The 19654-nt window shown below is 36.1% G+C and overlaps 1 protein-coding gene across 9 annotated transcripts in view; it reads right to left on the bottom strand.

Annotated features, from left to right (window-relative positions):
- The window catches only part of sulf2a (sulfatase 2a), an 82165-nt gene that overhangs the window by 15188 nt on the left and 47323 nt on the right, over positions 1–19654 (bottom strand). For 4 of the 9 annotated variants that reach the window (XM_073915571.1, NM_200936.1, XM_005169269.6 and 1 more), the window contains 7 exon segments: positions 9910–10149; positions 9274–9513; positions 6626–6777; positions 5134–5303; positions 3926–4076; positions 1812–1987; positions 1597–1725 (listed from right to left, as the gene is read on the bottom strand). In XM_073915571.1, coding sequence (XP_073771672.1) covers positions 1597–1725; positions 1812–1987; positions 3926–4076; positions 5134–5303; positions 6626–6777; positions 9274–9513; positions 9910–10090 — 1199 coding nt within the window. In that variant the 5' untranslated portion in view covers positions 10091–10149. 9 annotated transcript variants of the gene reach the window in all.

Genomic DNA, 19654 nt, shown 5'->3' with positions numbered 1-19654 from the left:
TAAATTATTGTTTAAAGACAAGTGTTGTTGAAAGTTACTCCCCAAAAAGTAACTGATTACATTACTTAGTTACTTTTTATGGTAGGCAATGTGTTATGTTACATTTAAGTTAGTTTTGAGTTACTTTTGTGTTACTTTTTCTGACCTGGCTGAGGCTTGATCTCTTTCAGAACTTGCAAGATTTTTTTTTTTAAATAGAGGAGCTCTCCAATGAACAGCACACTGTAGAATGTTATCTTCTGAAAATGTCCAGACCCCAGAGCTCTACCGTATATATGTAGATTAATGAAAGTGTAAAGCAATGCGTTTGCTACTTTTGTATTTTTTGTCTTATTAAAAAGTAAAATCACTTTCCATTCCGATAATCCTCTTTTTCTTTTCTTTCATGTTTTCGAAATCATGAGAATATATTGATCACAGAAATGTAAGACTCTGCCATCTTCCTTTCTGCATGTTCCTGCATTCTCTCCCGAGTGAATGATTTAACGTTACAACGATCATTTTAATTCAGCAATTGTTTTTAAAAGTTAATTAATTAAACTAAAAAGTATCTTGCATTACATTTTTTAAAAAGTAACTCAAATATTATTTGTTCAAGATTTCTCTTTCTATATTGTTATACATTACAATATTTCAAACTTATAAAATGCCAATCTAAGTCACTTTGTTAAACAGTAGAGTTAAATTTTCAACATCAAAGGTCAACAGAGCAGAGATAAAACTCCAATAATGCATATCACAACTATATATAAACAGAAAACCCTTGTGAATCACAAAATATGAAACCTGTTGATTATCAGATATTTTTTTACAGTGTAGCTTTCTTTACAGCTGTTTTCTCACCGCTGCAAGTTTAGTTGTATATTTACTTTAGTACAGACACAGTAAATATTTACACATTTCTATGGTCTGAATATACCAATCAGGTAAATTTAACTTATTTGTACTGCATTAAGAAGGAATAATAACTTTGTTTTAAATAAACTGGAAGTAAAGTTCATTGATTATGAAACTATTTTTATAATCATATAATGAAGTTCATACAACCATAAGCAGCTATACAGAAGACAATTCTCAGCAAACAACTTTGTTTAATAGACGTCTGATAGACATCTAAACATAGACAGCTTGCCTAAAACAAGGCTAAACTTGGGCTGTCATTAAAAATTTAATAGATATCTAAGAATAGCTTAAAACTAGACTTTTATATGTGTAGTCATTCATTTCTGTTTATTTGACGACTAGTCTAGCCTTGGCCTATTCTTAGACATCTATTAGATTTTCACTGACAGTCCAAGTTTAGCCTTGTTTTAGCCAAGACAACTACAGTATGTTAAGATGTCTATTAGACATCTATTAGACATATTTTAAAAACAAAAACTGCTTGCTGGGTCATCAATTTGCTTGAGTTAGTTCATATAAAAAGAAAAAATCATAAAACTGCAATGCAAAATTCGTTAATATTATTATAACATATAGGTATACAGTATTTGTACAGAAGGCAATATTGTAGTTATTAAAATCAGTTCAGTGTAGTCAGACAGATAAAATTACACATTTTCAGCATTAAATGTGTATGTTTGTGTGCTTTAGTACCTGTTAACTGGTCTTTCTGTTTCTAACAGCTTGAGAATGGACTTGCCATCCATGTCCTGTGGAATATCAATCCCAGCCATATCCAGCAAGGTAGGAGCAAGGTCAGTGTTCAGAACTATGTGAGGATTACTGGAGCAGGAACACAAACGTACAGTCAACTCTGTGTTTTTTTTTTTGTACTTCACTGTAAAGTTTAGTTATTATCTGGGACTCACATGGCACCAGCTTCCACGTTGGGCCCTCGCACGTAGAAGGGGATTCGAATGTCAAACTCATATGGCATTGATTTGCCTTTGACCAACCCAAACTGACCAATGTGATAGCCATGATCAGACATGTAAATGATGTAGGTGTTGTCCAGCTCCCCAGTTTCCACCAACATATTGTAGACCTGTCAGAAAAAAGATAATAATTGAGCACATCGATTTAAGCTGTTTTATTTTAAAGAAACACTTCGCACATAAAGGAACATTTACTCAATATTTACTCACCCATAAATGGTTTAAAACCTTTTATAAGTTTCTTTTTATTCTGTTGAACACAGAGGTAGATATTTTGGTAACTAACAGCCGTTGACTTCCATAGTAGGAAAAATAGTAGGGAAGTTAGTGTCTAAAAGTCGTGAACATTCTTCAGAATATATTTTTCTTTGTTCAACAGAAGAATGAAATCTGGACAGGTCTCAACAAATCTCAACAACAGGCTTAGTTCACTTAAAAAAAAAAGTTTTTTAATGGCTAATAATGGATAATGATTCAATTAGAACAATACAACTCTTAACAATATCAACAATATCTAACTTAATGACTATATATTTATTTTATAATGTTATGCACCTTGTATTTTATCAGCAAAGACACTGTGAACTATTACTGGCATCATTATGAGCAAATTTCTCCACTTGAACGTCTTAATCATTGTGCTACATTTCTTTTCAATCCAAGAGCAACTAAACAGTGAGGCTGTACATAAATAACCAATATTCACTTATATTAAAGCGACAGCTCTCCCCAAAAAGAGGTTTCGTTCTTCTGTTGAACACAAAAGAAGATATTTCAAAGATTACTAGAAACCTGTTGTGGCGAGGAAGGAGTGGTCGAATGCCCCGCAACAGTGGAGAGTGAGTTAAACAGTCACACTAGAGTTTGAGCCCCATAGTCATCCATTCATACACATGCGAATGCAGCAGACCAGAAACCCAAGCTCAAGTGACAAGTTTCGCATTTTGCTGCTTTCAAAACTTAAATCTTGAAGAGCTCTGACCTGCGAAATCACATGTGGTTGTGTGAGACCAATAGATGATCAAAACATGACCTCTTTCTACAAAAATGCAATTTCTGTAGCCCATGTTTGTAGCACGATACAACACAGAATTTTGCAAAGCACAAACTCCAGGATGGCTGCGGCTTTAGGAGACCAGCGGCTGGAAAGTATAGTAGTCAACATTTGAAGTGGACCAAAAAGGTTCTCCAAAACTGTCCTAAGACAAAAATGGGTGTTATTAAATACTTTAAGGACAACTTTGATGAAATCTTTTGATCCACTTCAAATGTTGATTACTGTAGGTCAGGGGTGTCCAAACTCGGTCCTGGAGATCTGGTGTCCTGGACAATTTAGCTCAAACCCCAATCAAACACACCTGAACCAGCTGATCAAGCTATTACTACATATACTAGAAACTTCCTGGCAGGTGTGTTGAAGCAAGTTGGAGCTAAACTCAGCAGGACACTGGCCCTCCAGGACCGAGTTTGGACAACCTTGCTGTAGGTCAATTAGAGTTATGATTAACTCCTGTTTCTTCTCAGTGATTGGGTCGGTTGAAGAGATGCTTTTTAAGTGGGAAAATGGGCCAGCCAGGGACAGAGAGGAGCCAATGAGAATGCACCAAAAGAGTGTTGAGCATTTGTGCCAAAACAAAATAAACACTTAGCCTACTAGAATCACTGACCCAGCCTTGTTCTTTCTTCATATTAGACAAACTGTATTACTCCTGTAACCACTAACTTCCATTTTAGGAAAAACAGATGTTATGGTTGGTCAATGGTTTCAGGTTTCCAGCTTTCTACAAAATAGATTATTTTGTATTTAACAGATAAAAGAAACTCATAAAAGGTCTAAAAAAAGTAAAGAGCAGAAAAATCAAGACATAATTAAAATTGGGAAGAACTATCCCTTCTTTTTAAGACAAAACTTTAACCATGTAGTACAGTAATGCATGCCTACTCAAATAGATTTTTTTTTTACACAAGGAAAGTATATACTTTAGTATAGAGCATAGTGTATGCAAATTAGCACAGCATTATTCTGTGAAATTAGCAAGATATGTGACCTTCTCAACGCTGTCATCCACTGAAAGCAGGGTTTGCAGTCTTCGTCTCTGCAGCATATTGGTGAACTGCATGTGTACAGGCTTCATGGGTCCCGTGTAACGCAGGATCCAGTGCTTGTCTGGGTTGGGTGCGTGGTTGTAGCTTGGGGTTCTGTGTGTGACATTGTTTAAAGATTTTTTAAAACTTCCGTACATAAATCATAAAAAAACATTTTTAAAATCACATTTGCTGTAGGTTTATTAATACTTAGGCCATACTAAATTCTGCACAGCAAAGATTTTTAGCTAAATTAACAACAATGCTTGTGTCAACTATCCCTTTACCATTGCTGCCAAGGGAATTTGGAGTCACAGTCCAACTTTATGTGCATATACTGAGTACACAAACATTTGTGAATGGAGAAGCTTTGTGTGTAATGCATTGTATGCAGCTTCATGGTGTCGGACATGCTGAATGAAAAGCTGAGAAATGTCATTGTGCTGAAGATTGAAAATGGCATTGTTGCATAACTGTGCATTGTGCTAAATTCTCAAGTCCTGTTTCATATTGTAATAAGCCGACGCATTGTCATCTTATTGTTTGCAGTGTTGTTCGTAGGGATTCGATTTGCATAAAAGTGCATTGCGCATACCAGCTGCAGCTTTAAGAACCAAAACAAACTAACAGTCAACTTGTAATCAGGTATGTTCAGTAAGTTCATTTAGAACAGAAAACAACCAAAGAGCTGCAGAGTAATCAAATGCAAACAAAAATAACAGTATATGCACTAGCCGTGGGCTATATACCTCTATTGGGACCAATGAATGAACACTAAGGCGAATAATAAATCACAATATTATAATAATAGCACTGTTATATCTCTGTGGAGCCTACTCCATAAACTCATTTGCTGGCGGCACTGTGCAAACAATTACTGTACCAAGAATACATAATAAAACCTCTGTTCCTGCAATAATCCAAGAGAAAGTAAGTCATAAGGGTTGGTTCATTAAAAGTAGCTCGGCTGTAATGAGAACAGTGGCTACAGTGCAATACAGTGAGCATTATTTATTAGGCTGTCGTATCTCAAACGGCATGGGAATATTCAATGAAGTGCTGAAGACTGAAGAATTGATACTGAATGAGATTTATGAGGCCATGTGAAGCTGTAGACTCAAGCAGACTGTGTGTGTAAGTGAGAAGGAAAGATGAAGAGAAAGAGTCTTACATGTGTTGCGATGCATTGGGGAAAGCGCTGCTGTATTGAGGCGCTGCGTCCTCTGGTCCATGAGGGGCAGCGTGGCTCAGAACCATCATCACAGGTCTGTGAGGGTACATTCGCTTTGACATACGGAAGAAGTTGATGCTGTCGTTTGTGATAACGTCAGTGAGATAGTCCTGTAAATTAGTTAATTGGTAAAAAAGGTAACTTTTATTAAATGTTCTTGTACGCATCAAGTCTTTATTATGTACACTACTGGTCAAAAGGTTAAGATGAGTAAAATAAAATCCAATTTAAACACTTTAAAGCACTTTCCAGTTGCATTATCAAACTTTTTCAAAACTATCCACAAGTGTGGCACATTACATATGGATGAAATGTTTGCCCCAAGACCAACATTGAAATACAGTAAATGTGTCATATTTAATCTTAAATGTGTATTTATTTTAATTTCATGCATTGTTCACTCATGAACTGGTAATCTCATTTGAGTTAAATGCATTATGTCTTCTCCCACTATTTAAGCAAAGAGCCCAAATAAAAAAGACAATGCAAATTACTCTACAGGCACCTGCACAGAGTTTCTTGACCTCCAAATTTACATTTTATACAAACAATATATTTCATTTTATTCAAACAGTTCATTATTATTGCCTTTTTAGTAAATTATAATGAAAGCAACACAAAGACCAAAGTCTAAGCACTTTTTAAACTTTGACACACCAGATTCAACTTCAATCATTACCAGAATCTGTGCAAACCCTGGTGTTAAAGATATCACTTCTGCTCATCAAGCCTGCATTTATTGGTATCACTTTATTTTGATGGTCCCTTTAACACATTTTGTTAAATTTAAGTTACACTGTATCTACATGCCCACAAACTCTCATTAGATTATAAGCACTGTTAGGTTAAGTTTAGGATTAGTCTAAATTGACATGTACTACAAAGTTTCTTACAGTCAGGTAAATTTGTTGAAAGACCAGTATCAGCAGATATTAAGCAGACAGTCTACTAATATTCAAAAAAATGAATTAATTGGCATGTAGTTGCATTGCAACTTTTAGTCAACATTGTGTAATAGGGACCATCAAAATAAAGTCTTACCCATTTATTTGATTCAAATAAAGCAAAAACAATCAAAATATTTCTATTTGAATAGATTTTAAAATGTCACTTATTCCTGTGATTTCAAAGCTGCATTTTTAGCATCATTACTACAGTCGGATGATCCTTCAGAAGATTACATTCTAAAGTGTATTCAAATAGAAATCAGTCATTTTAAATAGTAAAAAATATTTACAAATTTGACACTTTTGCTAAACTTTGGATCAATAAATGCGGGCTTGGTGAACAAAACAAAGATATTATTGTTCTAAAACTTTTGAAATATTGAAATGAACAGCCAGTATGTATTAACTTTATATAGGAAATTGTAAACTTTTAGATCATAAAATGTTGAGTCATGTTATATGAAAAGAGACAACAAGTGAACAACCTTCGGGTACTGTGTGCCATGCTTTTCCCTGATTCCATTCCTGCACAGTGTGTAGTTGTAGAAACGAGAGTTCTTCACCAGTGCTACCCATTCTCTCCAGCCAGGAGGAACATAAGAGCCATTGTACTCATTCAGATACTTCCCAAAGAATGCTGAAACAGAAAGCCATTATTATCAGAACAAATATCAGACTTAAAGGAAAAAAAGAAAAAAATCGGTCAAAAAAAAAATCCTTCGTGGGTATTTACTTTTTTCTCTATGATTTTACTTTTTGCAGCTGAATAGAAATTAAATTGATCGTGAACTGAGGAATCAAAATTTGATTTGTTTTGATATGAGAAGTCATTTTACTACAGTATAATTCCACACAAATCCTTCATGTTGTCTCAACACAAATCAATTAAGTTGATTGGAAGTAACAGAAACAATTAAACTGTCCTTGATCTAAAACTAATTGTAAGAATTGTGTCGTTTTATCCAATTTTAAATAAGTAGTTTAAACAAGCAGCAAATGTAATATTTGGAGTGTATATAAAAAAATCCAGTAAGTTACAAAACTCAAAACTCTATTGTTTGTCTAAAACAGCTTATGTTAAGGGCAGTCTGCAAAGAAGGTTGTGATTTATGCCTCTTTATAGAGTGTTTTCATGACACGTCATCAGTCAGCCATGATGGAGAGCAGAACATAAACAATGCCTCTGAACTGAACAAAACTTCCATATTTTGCTGTTGAAAATGATACATTTTTGTCAAACCTTGGCTTCCTAATCAGTCGGACCAGAAAAGCATTCTTGTTCTAAAGACTGAAAAAGTTATAACAAATCTAGAAGAATAGAAAGTCAATTTGTAAAAAAAAATATGATTTCCTCTTTTCCTGCTTGCTAAGTTTAGCAGTTATTATTTAGCAGCTTCCACATGTTTTCCTGTGGTTTAGACAGCATAAATAAGCAGAAAGTTTTCAGTAATAGATTACCATGCAATCAGTGCTGGTGTTTGCACCTGAGTATCTCCATCATGGGCATCATAGGCATCTAAACCAAATTGTGATGTGAGTGAAAACACTGTTATATAAAAAGGTGGGTAAACTCTGCCTCCACAGAAGAAGAGGTTTCTACATCACTGTCTGTTTAGCTTCGCCCACTGATTTGTGCTGTATCTAAATAACAAGAGAGGCAAAATCAGAGGCCTGTATCATAGAGCCAGATTAGCTGGCAAACCAGATAAGTTTCAGTTTAGTTTGCACCAACTCTGGGTTTAGGTACCATGAATGTAGCTCAGCTCAGCTGCTCCATAATACCATGGCAACAACGATTGATTAAATGTTATCTAAAACCCAAGATTGATGCAAACTAAACTGAAATGAACTGGCCAGCCAGCTAATCCAGCTTCATGGTACAGGCCCGTGAAGACACCAAGATGCTGTACAGAGCCAAGATGTGGAAAAACAGCTTTGCTTTTCTTTCAATCTGATCCCAATAATAGGAGGAGATTTTAATAAAGTTCTAGATAACATCAGATCATTTGTTCCCCCTTTTTAACACAGATTTGATTAGAAAGAAGGCTCAATTCAATGCTGAATTTTCAGAAACATGTAAACAAAAAGACAATGTTCTGCTGACAGTAATGTTGAACCACACAACCTTGAGGTTGAAGTTTAAGTAGATTTGAATTAATTCACAATTTTTTTATCTGTTGTTATAGATTATTTGATAAGTAAGGAGTATTAATGCATTTTTAAATCACAGCAGCATTCATCTTGGCCACAGCCACATCACCTTGCAGCCCAAGAGCACTTACTCACTGAAGCTAAGCAGGGCTGAGCCTAGTTAGTACCTGGATGGTAGACCACATGGGGAAACTAGGTTGCTGTTGGAAGTGGTGTTAGCGAGGCCAGCAGGGGCGCACAACCTCCAGTCTTTGTAAGTCCTAATGCCCCAGTATAGTGAAGGGGACACTATACTGTCAGTGGGTGGCATCTTTTGGATGAAATGTTAAACCGAGGTCCTGACTCACTGTGGTCATTAAAAACATGACACTTCTTGTAGAGAGTAGGGGTGTAACCCCGGTGTCCAGGCCAAATTCCATTCATCAGCCCTTAAACATCATGGCCTCCCAATCATCCCCATCCACCAAATTGGCTGCATCTCTCCACTCTATCTATAGCTGGTGCGTGTTGAGTGCACTGACGATGTTGTCCTGTGGCTGCTGTCGCATCATTCAAATGGATGCTGCACATTGGTGGTGGTGTGGAGAGACCCCCCTTATAATTGTGAAGCACTTTGGGTGTATGGCCATACACGATAAATGCACTATATAAATACAAATTACTTATTATCTATGAAGCATGTAAGCTGCCAAATCTACATGATTATTGAATATGAAACCGTAGGATAGTCATACCAGTGGCCGTCTACAATCACTCTTCAAATCGGGTGATCAAAACAGGTGAGAAAATAAACCTTTATTTTTTGTAAATTATTAATAACATAAGTAGACCCTATTGAGAACAGCACAAAATAAAAAAAGAGGCAGTTCATGACCACCTTAAGATTTACATAGAACCTTGGTTTCCCTTCTGCTGAAGAAAGAAATTCATACACATCTTAGATTGCCTAGAGGTGAGTACATAGAAATGAAAGTCTACTAACCCGTCCTGTAGCCTGAATTGTTGAGGTGCACGGCAAACGTGTGTGGTTCATGATGGGCCTGCCAGGACGGCGATGAGCAGTTTTCGTTGTTGGTGTATGTGTGGTGGTTGTGCACATATTTCCCAGTCAGGATGGTGGATCGAGACGGGCAGCACATTGGAGTGGTTGCAAATGCATTGGAGAAATGAGTGCCGCCTTGCATCATTATGCGCTTTGTTTTGTTCATGGCCTGCATGGAGCCTTTCGGCAACAAACAGAGAATATATGTAGATTGGAAAAAGAAGGAAACAGAGCAAAAAAGAGATCCAGATTGTTTTATGTAACAGATGCTTGACCATAAATTTCCTCTCTAAAAGAGCTTGAATGAAAAGCCTGAACAAAGACCAGCAGCGAAGCTGTTATGCTGCCACTTCAGTGATTAAAGTGCCAAAAAACTAGTAGAAAAACAGCACGTTTGGCATAATGGACTTTAGCAGTTGGTCAATACTACAGGACTGAATGTGTGAGATGTCCTTCTGTAGGAAACTAAAGTGAATTATATGATGATGATTCATAATTGTCATTCATTCTCTGTATAAACTCACACGTCATTTTAAATTATGTCCTTACAGAAAGAAACGCAAATGGGCAACGCACCAAGTTCAATGTCCTGGTCATCAGTAAGAATGAGAATCATGTTTGGTCGAACATTTCGCCGATCTCTCTGAAGACGAGACCTCTGTCTTTGGCCAGAGAGGTACGTGGATCCATCCGAGAGACAGATGAACGTCAGGATGAAGACTAGGAGAAGGGTGGCCGGTCTCCACCCTACTGCCATGACCTTAACCAGTGCTCCACCTCCCACACTTACTAGTAAGGTCGCAGTTTTTTGTCAACCTGGAGAACAGAACAAAGAGTATATATGTTCTAAACTTTCTTTTCACCAAAGGATCCTGAAAAAAATGGTTTCCACCAAAATGTTCCAATACAGGTTAATTATTGAGATGTATCCCTATATACATTTCTGGAGATTACAAAATACGTATCAGGTGCCATTTTTTTTGCAGTTTTTGTCTTCAAGAATCCACCAGAGGCGGCTTGTACCCTTCCCTAAACCCAACCAATTGAGTTTTCAAAAGCAATCCAGACAAAGAAAATTCTTTGTGGCTGCCTGATTTACACCATATTTTCAGATCTTACCACGTTCTCACGCTGTTATTTACTTATTATTATTATTATTTTTTACCTTTTGTTTTATCTGCTTTCTAGAACCGTTCTTCACAGGAGTCCAACCCCGTTATTGTATCACCTCTTATCTGCGTCTCAAGTCCACCAACATACATGGCAAGCTACTGGGCAAACTGTAACAGCGGAAAAGCCATCCACACAGAGGCAAGCGGTCAGCTGGTAGCGCAAAAAAAAACAAAAGCCATCAGTGGCTTCATATCGCCCCATAGTGTTTGTTTTAAAGATTAAAAGCAGCCATAAGTAACTCTGGCTACATAATTTGCTATCTCCAGAAATGTATACTGCACTTTGCATCACCAAACAAAGCTACTAAACAAACTGACTACAGTTAGATGGGTGAGGCAAACATATTAGAAAACAAATTATAGACATTGTTAAGTTGTTTTATAGTATTTATTTGATGATTTGCGTAGAAATGTGTTAAAATAATTATTTATTTGTTAATAATATGTCCCTGTAAATATCATTAGTGTGAAAAGAAACAAAAGTCGCTGACATCATACTGCCACGTACAGTTTATTTTACCTAGAAACTGCAATCAAATGTATGTTTAAGTATGTGCTTTAGTGCATTTACATAACTGTAGGCAGGAGTATGTATTTCCAAAGAGCTTGTGCTGCAATGTTTATTACAAAAACAACATGCAAATAAACAGAGTGGACAACAAATCTTTATTTAATTAAATAAAAAATAAAACATCTACATTTTTCTGCCACAATGCTGACATCTTGTCTATCCTTTAGCAAAAACCTTACTAAAATGTGACATGCGACATTTCATGTCATGATTAAGCATCCAATCAAAATAGCCATATCCCAAAAGTGGATAAACTGGCAAAAATGTTCTTGTAGAGTCAATAACAGCAATGTTAAAAATAATAATGAAGTAATTCAACTCTTTTTATATTACATTTAAACAATATATTTAAATAGTTTAAAACTAACATTTAATAATATAAAAGTCTAATATTGTATATATTGCTGATATTGTAGCCAAATGTCATGCATATCTATAAGAAATCAGCATATCAGAATCAGCATATCAGAATCAGCATATCATGTGACACTGAAGATTTTTAAATACATAAACTCAAACTGGCATTCGCATTCACACATGTTGGGTTGTCATGTATTATGGGGTCTTCCCATAGACATGATGATTTTCATACTGTACAGATGGAGTCTGTCCACTTCTCCCAACCCTACCTCTAATCCCAACCCTCACACAAAACAATCTGCAGTGTTACATTTTCAAAATAATTCATTTTGAATGATGTATGAGTGGTTTTCCTCATGAGGACCAAATAAATATATAATTAAATGACCCAATGTGGTCAAAAATGACTGGTATTACTATACTTGAGGAGACATTTGGTCCCCAGAATGTGATTAACACCAGAACCACCCACACACATTCACACACACACACACACACACACACACACACACACACACACACACACACACACACACACACACACACACACACAAACACACACACACACACACACACACACACTTCTCAAATGACCCTCCACTTCTACTCCTTTGGGTTTTCGGTCACCATTTGCAGAGTAACTGAGGAGCTCACCCATATAAATGATCTTATTTATGATGCTTGGCATTAATTAATCATTAATGATGCATAGAGAGCCACTCATTCCCGAAGTGTAACGATGGGCTCTGTTGAACACATGGCAGCTGGTGTGGATGATAATGACAGCGGCTACAGGCCAAAAGAGTCAGAGAGACGCTGACTGATACGGCCAAAGGTTAAAAGAGGAAAGGGCCATTATAAGAGAAGACAGTGGGGTGTTAATAGATTGGAAAAGGGAGGGCATGTGATGTCTGATGCAGATTAGTTATGGAAATGTGTAGATGCATGTTTAGACTGACCTCACACTCAGGGACCTCACAGCTAGAAAACAGATTATAGCGGATAATTGGTTTTGCTTTAAGAATTTCACAATGAACATCAACCTAAGTTTTTTATTGTTCAAAACTATGAATATGTCTAAATGAAACAAAATACAACATATTCTGGAAGTAATAGTAAGTGTAAGGTAGTAAGTAAATTATTAATAATTTAGCATATATAAATTAACAACAGCACAAAAGTTCTTTTCCACTCTAACAGTTAAAGGGCATCTATAATGAAAATAATCTTTTTGAAGCTATTTGGACAAAAACCGTGTGTAGGTATAGTGTGTCCACTTGTTTTAAATTTGCTGACGTTAAAATAGGATCCAAATCCCTCCCATTTTGAGGCCCACTGCAACATGACGAAGTGCAGTTTCCCCACCCACCTATTTGATTGACAGCCATGTATTAACATGTCTCCGTTGTATCATATCAACAAGACAGGACGTGCGCAAAGCAAGCGACGATAAAAGATCTGTTCAGCTCTCTGTGATCATCAATCATCATCAAAGGTGATTAAGAATGAGTTTTACAAGTTTTAAATGTTTTTAAAACAGTGCATGTCTGTAATAAATTACAGCGTCTTTATGACCACAGCCGCATGTCAGTACAATTATAAAAGAAGACGCTTCAGTCCCATTTTGTGGAGGTTAAATCAGGTTTATTTTGTACATTAACATAACGGATATCAATACAGTAGATGTTAACGTGTATCCTGTCACATTTTGCCATGCAGAAACACTGCAAAAATAAACGCACACCGTGTGTGTGTGTGCATGAACTTTGAAACAACATTGTGTGTGACTAATTGTCGACGATAGGCTTGAATTAACTCCACAACATATACATCAAATAATCATTGGGAAAGTTCTTACTGTAGTATTTCTCACAGACGTTAAATGATATCTGCTTCCTTCATCATGTCTGTCACTGTGCTGTTTATCTGCCATAGCCAAGGCGGAGATTGAGGCACAATCTGACAGGCACGTGGGAATGGTGGGTGGGGAGAACTAGCATTAAAGGCACAGGCAACAAAAACAGCTACATTGTGTTCAGAGCAGAAAGTTCCAATATTCTGAAAGGTATAATAAATAACCTGATGGGTGTTTTGATCTGAAACTTTACAAACACATTCTGGAGACACAAAAGACTTATCTTAAAATTTGAAAAAGTGATAAAATAGGTGCCCTTTAAAATAAACACTTGGCTAAATACATGAAAATGCTAAATTTCTGAAATGTCATACTTTTTTCTTAAGTTATAATGATACTGATTAATTTATGGATATGCAGTTCATTCCTATCTGCTGCTATATCCATTACATGGTACAGATGATTGGCTGCCGTCACAAATGCAGCCAATGAGCTTGCTCCTCAACATTTTAAATTCCTCAGTGTTGTTTTCCGCTAAGATTATGCACCGTGTTTTCAGAGACCCTCCTCCACCCCAGCTCCACCTGTGTTTAGATCTACTATGAGAGTTAGATGTATATTATGTTTGCAGCGGCAGCAGTGTATTAAATTCTCAGACTGCAAATCTATGAATGTACTGGCAGTGGCAAGTGTCTGTACTTGCTCTGTCATAATAAAAGCTGCAGCAGCAGTAGCATAGCAGATCTATTCTACCAAGGCCAAACACCTCAAAAGTGCCACTAGGACTGGGCGAATTGGCCTAAAATCAAAATCTCGATTAATTAAACATTTAACTCGATTACGATTAATGAAAAATTATTTTATTTATTTATTAAATTTTTTTGTTCTCATAATTCACTGTTAAGTTTCCTCTGTTAAAAACAGCACAATTGCGAAACACATGTCGTAAAACAGCAGAATTATTTGATAAAAGGCTCAGCAGTTGTTCTTTGTCCCTGAGGAGGTCAAACTAAAAGTTTAATAACTGATGGTCAAACACAATGCAAGGATTGCCTAGCTTCTTAACACAGCATTAACCCAACACACCACCTGCTGTGAAGGGTTACATTCAGAAAGAAACATGAGCTAAGACCGGAATTACTGTTTGTTTTGGAGACCACAGGAAACCAGACTCCCACAGTGTCATCCTTCAAAACACAAATCTATAAGAGCATCTTATGAGGTCCATTAAAAACAGTGCAAATACACTACTGGTCAAAAAACTAGAGACGTTTGTTTTTATGTTTTTGTCTGCTCACCAAGGCTGCATTTATTCCATTAGAAATACAATAAAAATAGTTAAAAATGTTTAATTTTGATTAAATCTTTTCTATTTAAAGACATTTTAAAAAGTAATCAATTTTTCAGTCTCACTCCAGGCCTTAGTGGACATAGTGTCCATCCTTTCATCCATCTATTCGTCACTCCATATATCTATCCATTTATCCATCTATCCATGCATCCATCCATCCATCTATCAAAATCTATCCATCCATCCATCAATCACTCTATCATTATATCAATATATCCATCCATCCACCTTTACTCTATCAATCAATCTATCTATCCATCCACCCATCCATCTATTCATCCATCCATCTATCAATTTCTATCCATCCATCCATTTATCCGTCACTCCATTTATCTGTCCATCCATCCATCCATCTATCCATGCATCCATCCATCTATTAATATCTATCCATCCATTCATCAATATCTATCCATCCATCCATCCATACATCCATCCGTCACTCCATTTATCTATCCATCCATCACTCTATATTTCTATCCATGCATCCATCCATATCTATCTATCTATCTATCTATCTATCTATCTATCTATCTATCTATCTATCTATCTATCTATCTATCTATCTACTTTAAATATGTCTAGCTATCTATCCATCCATCCATCCATCCATCCATCCAATTTATCTATTTATCCCTACTCTATCAATCAATCAATCAATCAAATCAATCAATCAATCAATCAATCAATCAATCAATCAATCAATCAATCAATCAATCAATCAATCCATCCATCCATCCATCCATCCTTCACTCTATCAATCTATCAATCAATCAATCAATTCATCCATCCATCCATCCATCCATCCATCCATCCATCCATCCACCTGCCTTAAGGAGTAAAATATTTAACTTTAAATGAGTGTAAACTGTGACGAATACCCAAGGTTTGATATAAGTAAGATTTATTATATTTTACATTGATCAAAATAGTAATTAATCAAAATAGTAATTAATCATTTTTGGTACTCATTATTAATACTATTATCAATATTGAACAATCACTTTGGTACATTTCTGAGATCAAAATTTTAATTAGTGAAACAGTTAATGCATTTCTCAAAACAATGCGTACAAATAGCAAAACACCATGGATTACATGCAAAAGCCAGTCTCTTGCTCATAATCCTTAGTTCATAACTCAAAACTACATTTCTGTGTCAATGAACATGTCAGTGCTTTCAGAAAGACAAGTCCTTGTGTCATTGTGTGCGGATAAGACAATCAAATTACTTAGTCATGTTATCAATAACTTCTCAGAAGGGGTGTTCTGATCCAAACTATGGCAAAAAAAATTTTTTTGACAGATCATGTACAAAGAAAAACAAAAAGTAGAAATGTGAATATAGCAGAATCTCCTGCAGACAAATGTTGTTGAGGGTGAAACCATTCAACAGAGACTAAAATACAGTCGCTTTGGTGCATTTCTCACAACACTATTTATATTTGCACAACAGTTAAGGGATTTCTCAAAACTATTTTTGGTGCACATCATAGTAGCGGTTTCTCAATCCTTCCAAAAAAATGCAAATGCTTTTGGACATGCATCAATTGATTTCATACAACTCTCTGCTATTTATAACATTATCATTTGTTTATGTCATGTCAGTCAAAATAAACTAAACTTGTAAATGCCGAATAGACATTCCATTTAAACTAATAGTCCTCATTTCATTACTGGAGTCATTACATACAAAAATGTTGAACTAGTTGTCAAAATCTGTCAAGCTAATTTTAAAAATAATTTTAAATCTTTTTCTTCCTGAAAATGTTTTCTAAATTGAACAATTTGATGAATGATTTACAGACCTGTGTTGTAGGTTCAGTTCCAATATGTTCTGCACTATTGTTTACAGTTGTGCGCAGCTCTACCCAAATGAAGTTTGTTTGTTGTAAATAAGGGTGTGTTTATTCTTTTGCACAATGCTGTGAATAAATTAGAATTGTAAAGAGCAAATGCAGTAAAAATGTAAAACATACATATTCAGTGTCTTGTACTCAGATACTTCACTTAATGCAGTGTAACTTTAGTGTAGTTTTCAAATGGCTGTGCAAATAGTATATAGTGCTGTCTTGAGCTTTTTTAGCAAGTGTCACAAAAATCTGACTTTTTTGCATTGAAAAAATGTTTAGAGTAAACTGTCATAATGAAAACAGGACAAAGACATTTGACTATCTTGTTTATAAACAATGGTGTCAGTACTTTTCATCTTGGTGACACTGACACTTTCATTGACATGAATACTTCCTTTTGAGGAATGAGCTATCCATTTTAAGCAAGTGACACGGTTTTGCAGGTTATCAACCAGGTTTTGCAGTTTGTACTCATTTTTTTGAGAAATGCATTAACTATAGTGTACATGTAAATAGTGTTAAGAGAAATGCACCAAAGCCACTGAAAAAAACTGCATTATGTTTTGACCAATTGATAATGTAAGAAACATCAGAGAATTGTACATAATCGTTTGCATGGTTGTACAAAAGCATTTGCAACTTGTTCAAAGAAATGAGAAAAATCTTTTGATGTGCACAAGTGACACAATGATCTGAAGATTGAACAGGTAGTTTTAAATATTTCAATTCTGATTTGAGAAATGGACCAAAGTGACTGAGAAAAACTGTATTTTGGTTGAAAACATAATTTGTTGTTCAAAAATACTTAATAAAAAAAACGAATATTTGAAATACAAATCTTTTGCAACATTAAAAATGTATATACTGTCAGTTTTGAGCAGTTTAATCCATGATTTATTCATGTTTTTTCATCTTACATTTGTCTTTTTGAAGCATATCACAGTTTACACAACAGTTATGAAAAATAATCAAATCTGAGCAGAACAAAAAAAAGTTTATAAAAAATACTGTTTTGACAAAAGAAATTTAGTTTTGAATCTCAGGAATAAACTGCATTTCAAAACACATTACAATACATATTGTATTTACATTCTAATAATATTTCACCTTTTTTGTTAATCCAGTGAATGCAGTCCTGAAGAGACATCTTTCAACACCATAAAACTCAACCATCCCAAACTTAATATCTATCAGATTTCCATAAAGTAAATTTAATTTCATTCTTCATCATCCTCATAACCTTACCTCAGAAAAGTGGAATCCTGTTGCAGTGTAGATCCAGACACCCTGCGGTTCTCAGGTTAAAGGTGACCAAACAAACTTCACCCATCCAAACAAACAGCAAAAACCTTCATCAACAAACACCATGCACTGCTCATCCCTGGACATTCCCATCCAAACAAATCCTCCACAGCTTTCTTCAACTTTTGAATCATACATCTGACAGCTTTCTCTCTTCTCGTCCTTCTGTTTCTCCCAGCATCTCCCCACAAACCCTCACGCAGCTGCATTCAGTCCATGTTAATTCCTGCTCTCTCCTCCGTCATTGTTCCCTCTCAGGGGAATGGATGAGGTCTGACCTTGGGGGTCTCCTGTTTTAAATTCTCTTGGCTGCTCTGTTCACCCCGAGCCCCCCCCCTTCATCTCCTCCTCCTTCTGCCTCTCCAGGACTCACTGCTGGCAATTGATAAAAACAACAGCTTGAGAATAGAGTTAAATCTTAAAGAGCTGGACAAATAGGAGATCTTTCACTTTTTAAAGGCAAGACACTGGAAAAAACACTGTTGATTTGAAAATTGTGGACTTTTTGGCTGCTGCTATACAGATTTTTAGTCAAATGTAAATATGTATGATATATTATTCTATACTGTTTTAATGTACTTTGTTTCCTGGCTATTTGCAGTATTTTCTGAATTATGTAGGGTAAAAGATTATTCCCAAAATCCCCTAAAATAAATTGTAAATTGTTTTTGTCTCGACTAATACGTCAAAATAAAATTAATCAGGATTTTAAACATGACTTCATTAATTGTTTGTTGTTTTCTGCAGGAAATGTATGCAAATTAGTGCAACTGCAATGAAATAATGCCTTGTTTGCATTGTGTATTTACATACGACATTACTATATTACTGTATGTACATACTGAGTTAGCATGTATTACAAACATTTGTGTAGTTCATAATGTAATCAAGTCAACTCTAGTAGTATGGTGATTAATAGTAGTTCATTTTTACCCCATTTGCATTGTCTTGCCTTAATTTCAGCATAATGGATGCTGCAGGGTTACTGGAGAAATACGTTTAGGGTAATCTCTGTGTTTTCTTCGAGGGTCTTCATTACCACAGAAGTGAGAATAATTTATGACAAGGGGCTGAAGGTAAAATGGTGCCAGTATCAGATGTTTTGTATCTGATCTACTGTTCTGCATGCCAGCTTTGTCCTCTAGCGCCAAGCTCCTGTTATTGCTGCCCTCAGCGCTTTGCTCAACTTTCAATGCAAGACGGCATGATGTGATACAGTGTGGAAAAAAATATTTAGACTGATTAAATGTTATCCAGATGTTGAGGAAAAAAATGCAATACAATTATAAATTGTGGAGCTGTTGTGAAAGTAAGAGATTTTCACCGCTAGAAAGTGTGTATTTACAACAAACAAAGGTGTAGTTTTATGACATCGAGACATTGAATGTGGAATCATGGGAGTTGTAGTCTTCAGTCTTTAGCCACAGCCATTTCACCCTGCAGCCCAAGACCGGTTACTCACTGAAGCTAAGCAGGGCTGAGCCTGGTTAGTACCTGGATGGGAGACCACTAGGGAACACTAGGTTGCTGTTGGAAGTGGTGTTAGTGAGGCCAGCAGGGGGCGCTCAACCCGTGGTCTGTGTGAGTCCTAATGCCCCAGTAAAAGTGAAGGGGACACTATACTGTCAGTGGGCGCCGTCTTTCGGATGAGACGTTAAACCGAGGTCCTGACTCTCTGCGGTCATTAAAAATCCCATGGCACTTCTCGTGAAAGAGCAGGGGTGTTACCCCGGTGTCCTGGCAAAAGTCCCTCTATCGGCCCTTACGATCATGGCCTCCTAATCATCCCCTTCCACCGAATTGGCTCGATCACTGTCTCTCCACTCCACCTATAGCTGGTGTGTGGTGAGCGCACTGGCG

This window comes from Danio rerio, chromosome 11, assembly GCF_049306965.1.
Source record: "Danio rerio strain Tuebingen ecotype United States chromosome 11, GRCz12tu, whole genome shotgun sequence".
Classification (NCBI taxonomy): domain Eukaryota; kingdom Metazoa; phylum Chordata; class Actinopteri; order Cypriniformes; family Danionidae; genus Danio; species Danio rerio.
Note: the sequence above shows the minus strand (reverse complement) of the source record. Positions and strands in the feature narration are given on the sequence as shown.